This window comes from Dendropsophus ebraccatus, unplaced genomic scaffold, assembly GCF_027789765.1.
Source record: "Dendropsophus ebraccatus isolate aDenEbr1 unplaced genomic scaffold, aDenEbr1.pat pat_scaffold_1729_ctg1, whole genome shotgun sequence".
Lineage (NCBI taxonomy): Eukaryota > Metazoa > Chordata > Amphibia > Anura > Hylidae > Dendropsophus > Dendropsophus ebraccatus.
In genome coordinates, this window is record NW_027209156.1 from 11,929 (window position 1) to 25,579 (window position 13,651).

Here is a 13,651-nt window from a genome sequence, read left to right on the forward strand (position 1 = left end):
ATCTCAACCTTCCATAATCAGAACTTCTCAATCCCACCTCCAAGACTTCTCTCGTGCTGCACCAGTTCTCTGGAACACTTTACCTAAAGACATTAGACTCATTTCCAACACTTACAGTTTCAAGCTTGCCATAAAGACTCATCTCTTTAGACACACTTATATTCTCTAAATTTTGTTCTCCCCTCTTTTATCCATGTATAACTTGTGCCACACAAGGCTCAGTCCTGTGCACATCTCTTATACTCACTGTAGTTCCACTATCCTGCAGGTTGGACTGGACAGAGCGGCCATTAGGTCATTGAAGTGAGGACCAGACAGAAAGTTACCAGTAAGGTCAAGTACCTTCAGGGACTGGTTATTCTTTATTCCAGATGCCAACTGGATGCAGGAACTGTATGATAAGTTGCTCCATGCCAAACTGTAAGAATAATAAGATGAGATGTGGGTGACGCGCCTACAGAGCGTTAGGATAAAATCTGTAGGTTGTGAATGTGGAGAGAAAATGTGCCTGGCTGTTAGTAACATCCATAAATGTCATCACTAGAAGCCGCCTCTTGTAGGATATGTCCACTGACACCAAATCCAAGTTCTAAATTCAGAATGTAGAATCTACAATGGTCATAAAGCAGATAGAGGAACTTGTGTCATCAGTCGTCAGGTTTTCAGGCCTGGAAATAAGTGCATATGTTTGAAAAATGAGCTAGATGTATCAAAAGTCGACTATGTTAGGCCCCTCAAACTCAATAAGCTCAGTCTGTACAATGCCCTTTATGTCTGCATTAGGGATGGTCCGAACCTGCCGAGGTTCGGGTTCGTACGAACCTGAACTCTCGGCAATGATTCCCGCTGTCTTCCACCTCCATGGAGAGGGTGGATACAGTCTGAGGACCCCCTGGAAAACTGTGATACAGCCTATGGCTATGGCTGTATCCGAGTTTTCCAGGTGGTCCTCCGGCTGTATCCACCCGCAGCACGGAGGAATCTGACCATACTTTATTATAGGACGCATACTGACAGAGACCATGTATACATACTAGAGATTTTTCAGTCAGAAAACTTATTCCACAGAAAGACAACTATTGTTTGTAATTTACCTCAGATAATGCAGGTTATGTAGAGCCGGTACGATTCTCTCCAATCCTTCAGCGTCCAAGGAACATTTACTTAAGTCAAGTTCTTCTATATTTGTGCACGTTTCCAGAATAAATGCCAACACTGTGCAGTCTAAAGCTGAGAGGTGAACATGCGAGAGGTCAAATCTCTTGTGTGACTGTAATGATTCCCGCACTAAAGGCTTATTCTGGGTCTCAAACAGATAGTAGAATGTACTGAGAAGATGTCGCTTTTTATCTTTACTTTCTTTTGGACTCTGTTTTTCTGGAATGAAGTTCTTCAGCCAAGTGATGACATCTCTGGAGGCCTGAGCTGCTTGTGTGTCCAGGTATCCAGCTAGTATTGACCTTGTGGTGCCATCTGATAGACCACACAGGAAACGGAGGAATATTTCACCACGTAAATGAGGATAGGATTTGGCTTTGTTTAGTAATTTCTGTAACTTCTCAGGAGAATAATCAGTATAATGCACCAAGGCGGAGAAGAATTCCTGAACAGTGAGATGTAAGAAGGAATAGGACACAGGATCCTCTGATTCCATCAGAAAACTTGATAAGAGCTTCGACTTATTGTCCACATGGAAAGAACCTAAATCTCGATCATCAAAAATAACCTTGTGATTCATGACTCCATATTCTGCCATCCATCCCAAGGACTGCAGGACCTTCTGAGCGTCACTCTTGTCCAGGCTGTGATTGGCCAGAATGTTGGCGACAAATACGGCAAAGAGTTGGGTGACTGTTTTGGGTAATAACGTCACCGGCTGGTCACTACTTGTTGTCTGGAAGCTCCTGGATAACACTGTACAGATGATCCAGCAGTAGGACGGGAGGTAACAGAACGTGTACAATGTGTCATTCTGCTTCACATAAGTAAAAGCCTTTTCTGCCAGTTCAGGGTCGGAGAAGAAATTCTCAAAGTACGTCCGTCGTTCCTCTGGAAACAATCCAGTGATTTCTACTATTCTCTGGAAAACATTACAATCAATGGATGCCAGTCTGATGGGACGACTGGTCATCAGGACAGAACAACCATTAAGAAGAGACTTTCTCACCAAACTAACCACAATCTGACCACAATGTCTGCGTTCTCTAGGATTAGAGCACAAGTCCCATGATGTGAAATCCATTGTATGATTGCTTTCATCTAACCCATCAAATATAAAGAGAAGTTTCTCTGGATCTTCTAAGATGACCTGGATCAGCTTCTCCAGATCCGGGTATTGTTGGAGGATCATGGTCTCCAGACTAACCTCATCCAGGCTGTTCAGCTCCCGGAATTTGAAGAAAAAGACGAAGGAGAATCTTTGATAGAGATCGCCCCTCACCCAGTCATAGACAAACTTCTGCATCAGCGTGGTCTTCCCTACCCCCGGCACTCCGCTCACCATCACTATGTGTGGTACAAGTCCAGATCGGTGACACCAGCGGAACATCTTGTTGGGGGAAATACGCTGTAATTCATTGTGGGCTTTCTTCAAATATTCCTCATGTCTTACTCCGGCCTCTATGAGCTCATTCTCAGAGCGTTTCCTAAAGTGATCGGTGGTGACAACAGTGAGGTTCACATAACATGTAGACAATGGAAAACTTTCCTCTTCCTGGTGACATCTTAGAGGTTTGTTTTCTATAAAAGTCTCGTTTTTTTCATTTAAGTGCTTCTTATGGCAGTTCTGGATGTCTACAGAAAATAAAGAAGTCAGAATAAGAAAGCTTGAAAATATCAGACATCTTGGGCAAATCTGGCACTCGTTATTCTGTTATTCCAGACGATCCCCTGTAGAAGCTGACAGTACAACACAAATGGCTGCTGTCATTATCTGCTGGGGAGGATCACAGACCTTGCATTGGAAGTTCATTGACTGCAAAAATAGAAATGGATACTGACAGAACCAGTGGATGAGGACCCACCGTGTCACCTAACCAGTCTTACTTTGGGTCACCCACAAGGGCATTGTTCAAGTAGTCCCTTGACTTTCCTCCTTTGGGGATCTGGGATTTCAGTGCAGGAGACTAACAGGTTGCTACATCTGGGAGTGGTCTTAGTTTGGATGGTGGCTTTACTTGAGACACTAGTGCAAAGCACGAAAGAACAGAGATGAGTCCGAGAACTGACCAAGGTCTTGGGCCGGCAGTGACCAAGGTCTTGGGCTGGCAGTGATCAAGGTCTTGGGCTGGCAGTGACCAAGGTCTTGGTCTGGCAGTGATCAAGGTCTTGGGCTGGCAGTGACCAAGGTCTTGGGCTGGCAGTGACCAAGGTCTTGGGCTGGCAGTGATCAAGGTCTTGGGCTGGCAGTGACCAAGGTCTTGGGCTGGCAGTGACCAAGGTCTTGGGCTGGCAGTGATCAAGGTCTTGGGCTGGCAGTGACCAAGGTCTTGGGCTGGCAGTGACCAAGGTCTTGGGCTGGCAGTGACCAAGGTCTTGGGCTGGCAGTGATCAAGGTCTTGGGCTGGCAGTGATCAAGGTCTTGGGCTGGCAGTGACCAAGGTCTTGGGCTGGCAGTGATCAAGGTCTTGGGCTGGCAGTGACCAAGGTCTTGGGCTGGCAGTGATCAAGGTCTTGGGCTGGCAGTGACCAAGGTCTTGGGCTGGCAGTGACCAAGGTCTTGGGCTGGCAGTGACCAAGGTCTTGGGCTGGCAGTGACTGTGCGTGTTCATCGGACAGGTTTGTGTAACACCTGGAGTAGTGGATCCACCGGACCGTCACCAGCGATGGCACTAACCTCACCAGGGAGCGGAGTCTAAGGGGCCGCTGGTTTTCACCAGAGCCCGCCGCAAGGCGGGATGGACTTGCTGCGGCAGGCGACCCCCAGGTTGCTACCCCTGGCTTGGTTGCTAGTGACGGCAGGCGAGGCGTGGCAGGAGCAGTAGGCAGGAGAATAGTATACGAGCTAGCAGGTGGCGGACAGGACTCAGGAACAATGGGAAGGCAGCGGGCAAGGACTAGGGACTGAAGACAGGAACAAGGGACAAGGACTAAGGTCAGGAACAACAGGGAGCTGGGCCAAACGCTATGGGAAGCATATAGAGGCTCCAACACCTGTAGTGGGGCAGGCTGGAACTTATAGGGGAGTGATTGACATGTGGACCAATTAGGAGCGCACTGCCCCTTTAAATCTGAGACGGCCGGCGCGCGCGCGCCGGCTGGCACAGTGAGAGACAGGAGCGGAGGAGAGGTGAGGCGCCCCCAGGGGCCGAACTAGCAGCAGCGCCGGGTCCCTGCACAAGGACCCCGGCGGCTGCATGGGGCAGGAGGAGGTCGCGGCGGCGGCCCGGAACACAGGACGCCGCCGCGGCCGTGACAGTTTGTAGTCAGAAACGTGGCAACGTCATACACAGGAGAAACAATGCGGTACAGGACAGTAGTCACAAACTCAATGACACAAGCCGGGTCACTGTAACAGAAACACATGCAAAGAATGCTGGGACAATAGACAGCTAGGAATCTTTTTTCTCAGGCAAAGGTGACCTGTCTTTTTTACTTTGTGAACAAGAGTGACTGGTGCATGCCCCCTACAATCATAGTCAGTAGCAGCACGCAACAATTGAAAGGGAACAAGGAAGAGCACAGACTGCAGCAAAGGTAATGCAGGGGCCAAGTCCGCGAGCGTTAACAACGGGAAGACTAGCTGAAGGGAAGTAACTCTTCTTAAAGGTGCAGAAGGAGGACTCTAATAGACAGACTGTCTCCATGCTGGTTTTCATCATAAGCTAAAAGTATTGTTGGTTATGCCCCTGGTGATGATGACGTATGTACTTAAAGGGGAAGTCCAGGCTTGGACTTTCTTTTCAAAAGAACTGGTTAGGAGGCGGCTGAACATAACAACAGAACCTTACCGGCTCCAGCACTGGGGTCCGCTGTCCTCCGCTCCGGTTCTCGGTCCCTCGGCCACTTCTAGGTCTGAGTGGGGACCTGGGTTGTGACGTGTCAGGCCCACTCAGCGGCCGTAGCAGGGTCCCACCTTGGCCATTGACTGGCTGAGCAGGCCTGAAATTGTCACGGCCGCGGCAGCGTCCCGTGTTCCGGGCCGCCGCCGCGACCTCCTTCTGCCCCATGCAGCCGCCGGGGTCCTTGTGCAGGGACCCGGCGCTGCTGCTAGTTCGACCCCTGGGGGCGCCTCACCTCTCCTCCGCTCCTGTCTCCGTCTGTGCCGGCCGGCGCGCGCGTCCCCGCCTCCTAGGGCGCGCGCGCTGGCTGTCTCAGATTTAAAGGGCCAGTCCGCCCTTAATTGGTTAGTTGCACCAATCACTCCCTATAAGTTCCAGCTCTGCCCCACTACAGGGGTTGGAGCCTCTATATGCTTCCCATAGCGTTTGGCCCAGCTCCCTGTTGTTCCTGACCTTAGTCCTTGTCCCTTGTTCCTGTCTTTAGTCCCTAGTCCTTGCCCGCTGCCTTCCCATTGTTCCTGAGTCCTGTCCGCCACCTGCTAGCACGTATACTATTCTCCTGCCTACTGCTCCTGCCACGCCTCGCCTGCCGTCACTAGCAACTAAGCCAGGGGTAGCGACCTGGGGGTCGCCTGCCGCAGCAAGTCCATCCCGCCTTGCGGCGGGCTCTGGTGAAAACCAGCGGCCCCTTAGACTCCGCTCCCTGGTGAGGTTAGTGCCATCGCTGGTGACGGTCCGGTGGATCCACTAATCCAGGTGTTACAGAAATTGAGTGGACAGCCATCATTTAATGGCAAATAATGGCCATTGTTTTGAAATAGCAGCAATTATTTGCCATTAAATGACGGCCATCCTCTCAGTTTTAGCAGTGTGTGAGCCTGAATGTGTTTTCAATCCACTCCTGATTTTGGTTGAAAAATACTGAGCAGAATTACTGTGTGTGAACGTGGCCTATGGGGGTATTGATTGAGCGTTGGAACAATTTCCTTATAGCAGGTTTCTATCATGTCCACTTGCCTCTCAGTTCGGGAGGAAGTTGGTGGCCGTGTTCATCCAGCAGGATTTCCTCCACCAAAGTGTTACCTGATGAGAATTGAGAGTTTTAAAGTGTATAGACAGTGTATCTGAGCCAATGTACAAATGTGACATTATACAGAGACTGGAGCCATGACTAACAGTCCCAAAGGAAAAGCTAGGGAACAAGTCCCCCGCCCCAGCCTGCCTCATATAACCTGATAACTGAGCATATACTGTCTCAGTCCTTGCTGTCCCTAGGGCATGGCAAATGTTTTTTTTTATAAAGCTTAGTGTCCCTTTAAAGGGGTACTCTAGCCCGGTGGTATTTTTTTGTAATGGCCGGGGATGGGGGGGGTTATGGATGGCGGAGATCACTTACCTACTCCATTCCAGTGCCGGGTCCTGGATCACGCTGCCCGGTACACCCGTCCCTTGGCTGCTTCCTGGTGTGAGCTGGCGCATGAGACGTGACCGGGAACCAGGACCCGGCACTGGAACGGGGTAGGTAAGTGACCAGCAGTGGCTATAACCACCCCATCCCCGGCCATAACTAAAAAATACCCCGTATCTCATACACAATGTTACCTGTATATATCATGTATCTCATACACAATGTTACCTGTATATATCATGTATCTCATACACAATGTTACCTGTATATATCATGTATCTCATACACAATGTTACCTGTATATATCATGTATCTCATACACAATGTTACCTGTATATATCATGTATCTCATACACAATGTTACCTGTATATATCATGTATCTTATACACAATGTTACCTGTATATATCATGTATCTCATACACAATGTTACCTGTATATCATGTATCTCATACACAATGTTACCTGTATATATCATGTATCTCATACACAATGTTACCTGTATATATCATGTATCTTATACACAATGTTACCTGTATATATCATGTATCTCATACACAATGTTACCTGTATATATCATGTATCTCATACACAATGTTACCTGTATATCATGTATCTCATACACAATGTTACCTGTATATATCATGTATCTCATACACAATGTTACCTGTATATATCATGTATCTCATACACAATGTTACCTGTATATATCATGTATCTCATACACAATGTTACCTGTATATATCATGTATCTCATACACAATGTTACCTGTATATATCATGTATCTCATACACAATGTTACCTGTATATATCATGTATCTCATACACAATGTTACCTGTATATATCATGTATCTCATACACAATGTTACCTGTATATATCATGTATCTCATACACAATGTTACCTGTATATATCATGTATCTCATACACAATGTTACCTGTATATCATGTATCTCATACACAATGTTACCTGTATATATCATGTATCTCATACACAATGTTACCTGTATATCATGTATCTCATACACAATGTTACCTGTATATCATGTATCTCATACACAATGTTACCTGTATATATCATGTATCTCATACACAATGTTACCTGTATATCATGTATCTCATACACAATGTTACCTGTATATATCATGTATCTCATACACAATGTTACCTGTATATCATGTATCTCATACACAATGTTACCTGTATATATCATGTATCTCATACACAATGTTACCTGTATATCATGTATCTCATACACAATGTTACCTGTATATATCATGTATCTCATACACAATGTTACCTGTATATCATGTATCTCATACACAATGTTACCTCTATATCATGTATCTCATACACAATGTTACCTGTATATATCATGTATCTCATACACAATGTTACCTCTATATATCATGTATCTCATACACAATGTTACCTGTATATCATGTATCTCATACACAATGTTACCTGTATATATCATGTATCTCATACACAATGTTACCTCTATATATCATGTATCTCATACACAATGTTACTTCTATATCATGTATCTCATACACAATGTTACCTCTATGGCGGAGTTCCTCCAGTACAGCGTCCAGGCCAGAGGAGCCATGATACTTCTGTAACACATACAGACTGACCCACAATCCTATCACAGCGTCTCTTCCTCTGAGAAATATATCCTGTAGTAACGTCCGGGCAAATTTCTTTCTATCACATTCTAGATTCCGGTATTTCTTTAACACAGGAGAGATCACAGGTAAATGTCATTATGGGAAGGTCCAGGGGCAAATAAATAGATGGAACAGTGAGAAGAAAATCCTTCCAGAATCCACAAACAGCAATTCACCTCAAGATTTCTCAGAAATAATTGTTACCAAAAATGCTATTACCTGCCCTCATGATGTCCCACTTGGATTACTGCAACACCTTTCTCCATGTCCTTCCAAATGAGGCCCCTTCACCCCTTCCATCCATCGATCCTTACCTCTCCTGCCCGACTGATCCTCCTCTCCCCTCGCTTCTCCTCTGCATTTTCCCTCTCTCCATCCCTTCTCTGACTCCCATTGCCCAGCAAATTCTGATCAAACTGTTAACAATGACATACAAGGCCATCCGGACCCTGTCCCCTTTATACATCTCTGACCTGACCTCCCGATACCTCCCATCATGTATTCTCCATCCACACCCTGTCCCCTCCGTACATCTCTGACCTGACCTCCTGATACCTCCCCTCACGTAACCTCCAACCACACCCTGTCCCCTCCGTACATCTCTGACCTGACCTCCTGATACCTCCCCTCATGTATCCTCCATCCACACCCTGTCCCCTCCATACATCTCTGACCTGATCTCCTGATACCTCCCCTCATGTATTCTCCATCCACACCCTGTCCCCTCCATACATCTCTGACCTGATCTCCTGATACCTCCCCTCATGTATTCTCCATCCACACCCTGTCCCCTCCATACATCTCTGACCTGACCTCCTGATACCTCCCCTCATGTATTCTCCATCCACACCCTGTCCCCTCCATACATCTCTGACCTGATCTCCCGATACCTCCCATCATGTAATGTCCATCCACACCCTGTCCCCTCCATACATCTCTGACCTGATCTCCTGATACCTCCCCTCATGTACCCTCCATCCACACCCTGTCCCCTCCGTACATCTCTGACCTGATCTCCTGATACCTCCCCTCACGTAACCTCCATCCACACCCTGTCCCCTCCGTACATCTCTGACCTGACCTCCTGATACCTCCCATCATGTATTCTCCATCCACACCCTGTCCCCTCCGTACATCTCTGACCTGACCTCCTGATACCTCCCCTCACGTAACCTCTATCCACACCCTGTCCCCTCCGTACATCTCTGACCTGATCTCCTGATACCCTCCTTATGTAACCTCCATCCACACCCTGTCCCCTCCGTACATCTCTGACCTGATCTCCTGATACCCTCCTTATGTAACCTCCATCCACACCCTGTCCCCTCCGTACATCTCTGACCTGATCTCCTGATACCTCCCCTCATGTAACCTCCATCCACACCCTGTCCCCTCCGTACATCTCTGACCTGACCTCCTGATACCTCCCCTCACGTAACCTCCATCCACACCCTGTCCCCTCCGTACATCTCTGACCTGATCTCCTGATACCCCCCTCATGTATTCTCCATCCACACCCTGTCCCCTCCATACATCTCTGACCTGATCTCCTGATACCTCCCCTCATGTAACCTCCATCCACACCCTGTCCCCTCCATACATCTCTGACCTGACCTCCTGATACCTCCCCTCACGTAACCTCTATCCACACCCTGTCCCCTCCGTACATCTCTGACCTGACCTCCTGATACCTTCCCTCACGTAACCTCCATCCACACCCTGCCCCCTCCGTACATCTCTGACCTGATCTCCTGATACCCCCCTCATGTAACCTCCATCCACACCCTGTCCCTCCATACATCTCTGACCTGACCTCCTGATACCTCCCCTCATGTAACCTCCATCCACACCCTGTCCCCTCCATACATCTCTGACCTGACCTCCTGATACCCTCCTCATGTAACCTCCATCCACACCCTGTCCCCTCCATACATCTCTGACCTGATCTCCTGATACCTCCCCTCATGTAACCTCCATCCACACCCTGCCCCCTCTGTACATCTCTGACCTCACCTCCTGATACCTCCCCTCACGTAACCTCCATCCACACCCTGCCCCCTCTGTACATCTCTGACCTGACCTCCTGATACCTCCCCTCACGTAACCTCCATCCACACCCTGTCCCCTCCGTACATCTCTGACCTGACCTCCTGATACCTCCCCTCATGTAACCTCCATCCACACCCTGTCCCCTCCATACATCTCTGACCTGACCTCCTGATACCCTCCTCATGTAACCTCCATCCACACCCTGTCCCCTCCATACATCTCTGACCTGATCTCCTGATACCTCCCCTCATGTAACCTCCATCCACACCCTGTCCCCTCCATACATCTCTGACCTGATCTCCTGATACCTCCCCTCATGTAACCTCCATCCACACCCTGTCCCCTCCGTACATCTCTGACCTCCCCTCATGTAACCTCCATCCACACCCTGCCCCCTCTGTACATCTCTGACCTCACCTCCTGATACCTCCCCTCACGTAACCTCCATCCACACCCTGTCCCTCCATACATCTCTGACCTGATCTTCCAATAACTCTCCTCACAAACAATTTCTATAACACCATAGTCAGTGAAGTTGTCTCTCCTAGAAATTTTTGGTCTCATCTTCTCACCTTAACATTATGGATCTTTCGGGAATGCAGCTCACTCAGAAGTGATATAGGACTCAGGTTCTCTACAATGTGCTGCAGATCATCCAGGAAATATTCATACATCATCCTCAGGACAGGATCCTCATACTGACAGAGCTGCTGGTAAAACTGCCGGGTCCCACTATCTTAGAAACAAAGAAGACACAAGAAAGACATCTTCTAGAAGATAGCTTAGAACTACAGCATTTCCTTCAATGGGTTCTCTGAAGTGCACATTGTCAGAATTTCACCTCATTCGGAGTAACAGAACCCTCCAGAGCCCGCTAAGGTGGGGAAGTTTAAAGGGGTCCACCCTTTTTCCTTATTGGAAGTCCACACTGTAACACAGCATCACCAAAGACAACAGTGGCTGATGCATAGAACTCTCGTTCCACATTGGACTAGGGACCAGTGGCCTCGGAGCTGTTCTCTAATGAAAGTAGATTCACGCTCAGTAGAAATGATGGCCACCAACAATGTTGGAGATTATTATTATTTATTTTTAAAGCTCCGCACTATACAAGTGATAAGGGATAACGTACAGAACATTACAAAATCAAGGAAAAAGTAAATGGCAGACTGGTCAAAGTATGGTGCAGTGATTGTAGACTGTAGGCTAGTTTAGAGAGGTGGGTTTTCAGTTTGCTCTTGAATGTCTTGATGGTGGGTGACAGCCAGATGTGTTAGGGTAGTGAGTTTCAGAGCGTTCGGGAAGCTCGAGAAAAATCTTTGAGGCGGTTGTGTGAGGTACAGAGCTGTAACAGAGGTCATTGGAGGATCAGATGTGGCGTGAGGGACAGTAGCGATATTAGGTAAGGATAGTAGCGATATTAAGTCAGTGACATATGGAGCGGACAGCTTGTGGACAGCCTTGTATTTCATGGTCAACAATTTAAAATGAATTAGTTGAGCAATGTGGAGCAATTTAGGATGAGTGAAGGGAGAGGTGAATTAGTCTTCATCTTCATATACATTGAGTTTGCATCATTAGGCAACGGCTGGTGGAGAATGAGGGAACTCAAATGTTGTCCCCTCCTCCTGCCCCTCCATCATCATACTAGTACCCCTTTCATCCTCCTGCCCCTCCTTCATCATACTACAACTACCTCCATCATAATACTACTACCCCCTTCATCCTCCTGCCCCTCCATCATCATACTACTACCCCCTTCATCCTCCTGCCCTCTATCATCATACTACTACCCCCTTCATCCTCCTGCCCATCCATCATCATACTACTACCCCCTTCATCCTCCTGCCCCTCCATCATCATACTAGTACCCCTTTCATCCTCCTGCCCCTCCCTCATCATACTACAACTACCTCCATCATAATACTACTACCCCCTTCATCCTCCTGCCCCTCCATCCTCATACTACTACCCCCTTCATCCTCCTGCCCCTCCATCATCATGCTACTACCCCTTTAATCCTCCTGCTCCTCCATCTTTATATTACTACCCCCTTCATCCTCCTCCATCATCATACTAATACCCCTTCATCATTCTCCTGCCCTTTCATCATCATATTACTACACCCTTCATCATCCTCTTGTTCCTTAATCATCATACCACTACACCCTTCATCTGTATTTAAAACAAAAAAAGCTATACTCCTGTATGGTTTCTCTAGTTCCCCAGCACTCCTTTCCCTGCTTTGCATGAATAATGGCACTCGCGCTGGTGGGGGGCAGGGCTTCCTGCGGCAGGGGCGGAGCTTCCCGGGACATGGTTTTGTCTCCTTAGAATCAACAGTCCCGGCAAAACTGTTGGCAACTATGCAGCATGCACACCAGTGAGCTCTGTGTGCGCCGGCGCTGTTACTTCCGGCACAGGGAGCACGTGTTATAGACGCTCCCTGCGCCGGAAGTACTTCCCTGGCACGCACAGAGCTCACTGGTGTGTGTGCTGCCGGGGATGGGACCGGACAGAGCTGGGGAGCTGCAAGTCAGCCGGGGGCCCGTCCCAGCCTGCCTCTTGTGATCTCAAGCAAAACATTGCTTGCAGTCACAAGAGGAAGTGGGAGGGGGGCAGTGTCGTTGCAAGGGGGGGATTTGCGGGCGACCGTGGTAGCTACGCCACTGGCAACAACCCAAGAAGAGTGGGTTGCCATGCCTCAGCAGACAATAAGTCGACTTGTGAATGGCATGAGACATCATTGTCAGGCTATGTTCACACTACGGATGAGACCGGCCGTTCCGTGACTCCGGCCGGGTCACGGAACAGCAGGTCTCTGGCCGGATCATCTCGGCCGGTACTTAAGTACCGGCCGGATGATTTTCTGGCTGCAGAGCTCTGATGCGGGCGTATCAGTGCGCGCCCGCATCAGAGCTTCCCAATGCACACAGTGAAGCAAGCGGCCGGAGCCGCTCGCTTTACTGTGTGAACTGACAGGGCTTTCACTGAATTCCGGCCGCAGAAAACTGACCTGTCAGTTCTTTGTGGCGCCACATAGATCCCGGCCGGAGCATATACGATGTGTGTACGCTCCGGCCGGGATGCCACTGAAAGTAAGGTTATGTTCCACCCCGCAAAACTAGTAGTTTTACATAGTGTGAACATAGCCTCAAGCTGTAATTGATACTCTAGGGCACATGACACTGAGACAGTGACATGTTGTTGGGGTATTCCCACCAGAGTTGTTGGCTTTTGTTTCAATAAATAGTTTGAGATGAGAAAATAACCATTGCTGCTTCGACTTAAATGCCCCTTGATATCAATGGAGTTGGGAAATGTTTCAGTTTTTTCCCCCTTTAAAGCTTCTGTATGTCATAATAGCGGCCTTAATGAAAGGAGAAGACACCTTGTTCTAATCTGCTTGATCCGACCAACGGAGTAAAATTATCTTCCCTTAGTGTGCACACATGATGTGTAACAATGCTGCTCACCATATGATGAGATGTCCGCACGGATCACCTGGTCACGTATGGACA

At 48.2% G+C, this 13,651-nt stretch overlaps 1 protein-coding gene across 1 annotated transcript; it reads right to left on the reverse strand.

Annotated features, from left to right (window-relative positions):
• Positions 1 to 247: 247 nt before the first annotated feature.
• Positions 248 to 10,866, reverse strand: LOC138775531 (NACHT, LRR and PYD domains-containing protein 3-like; the record flags this gene model as incomplete). The annotated part of the gene is made up of 5 exons (XM_069955957.1): positions 248 to 418; positions 1,095 to 2,793; positions 6,018 to 6,083; positions 7,973 to 8,144; positions 10,703 to 10,866. Coding segments are annotated over 5 exons (2,272 nt in total), but the record flags the coding sequence as incomplete, so codon positions are not given.
• Between the last annotated feature and the right edge of the window lie 2,785 nt (positions 10,867 to 13,651).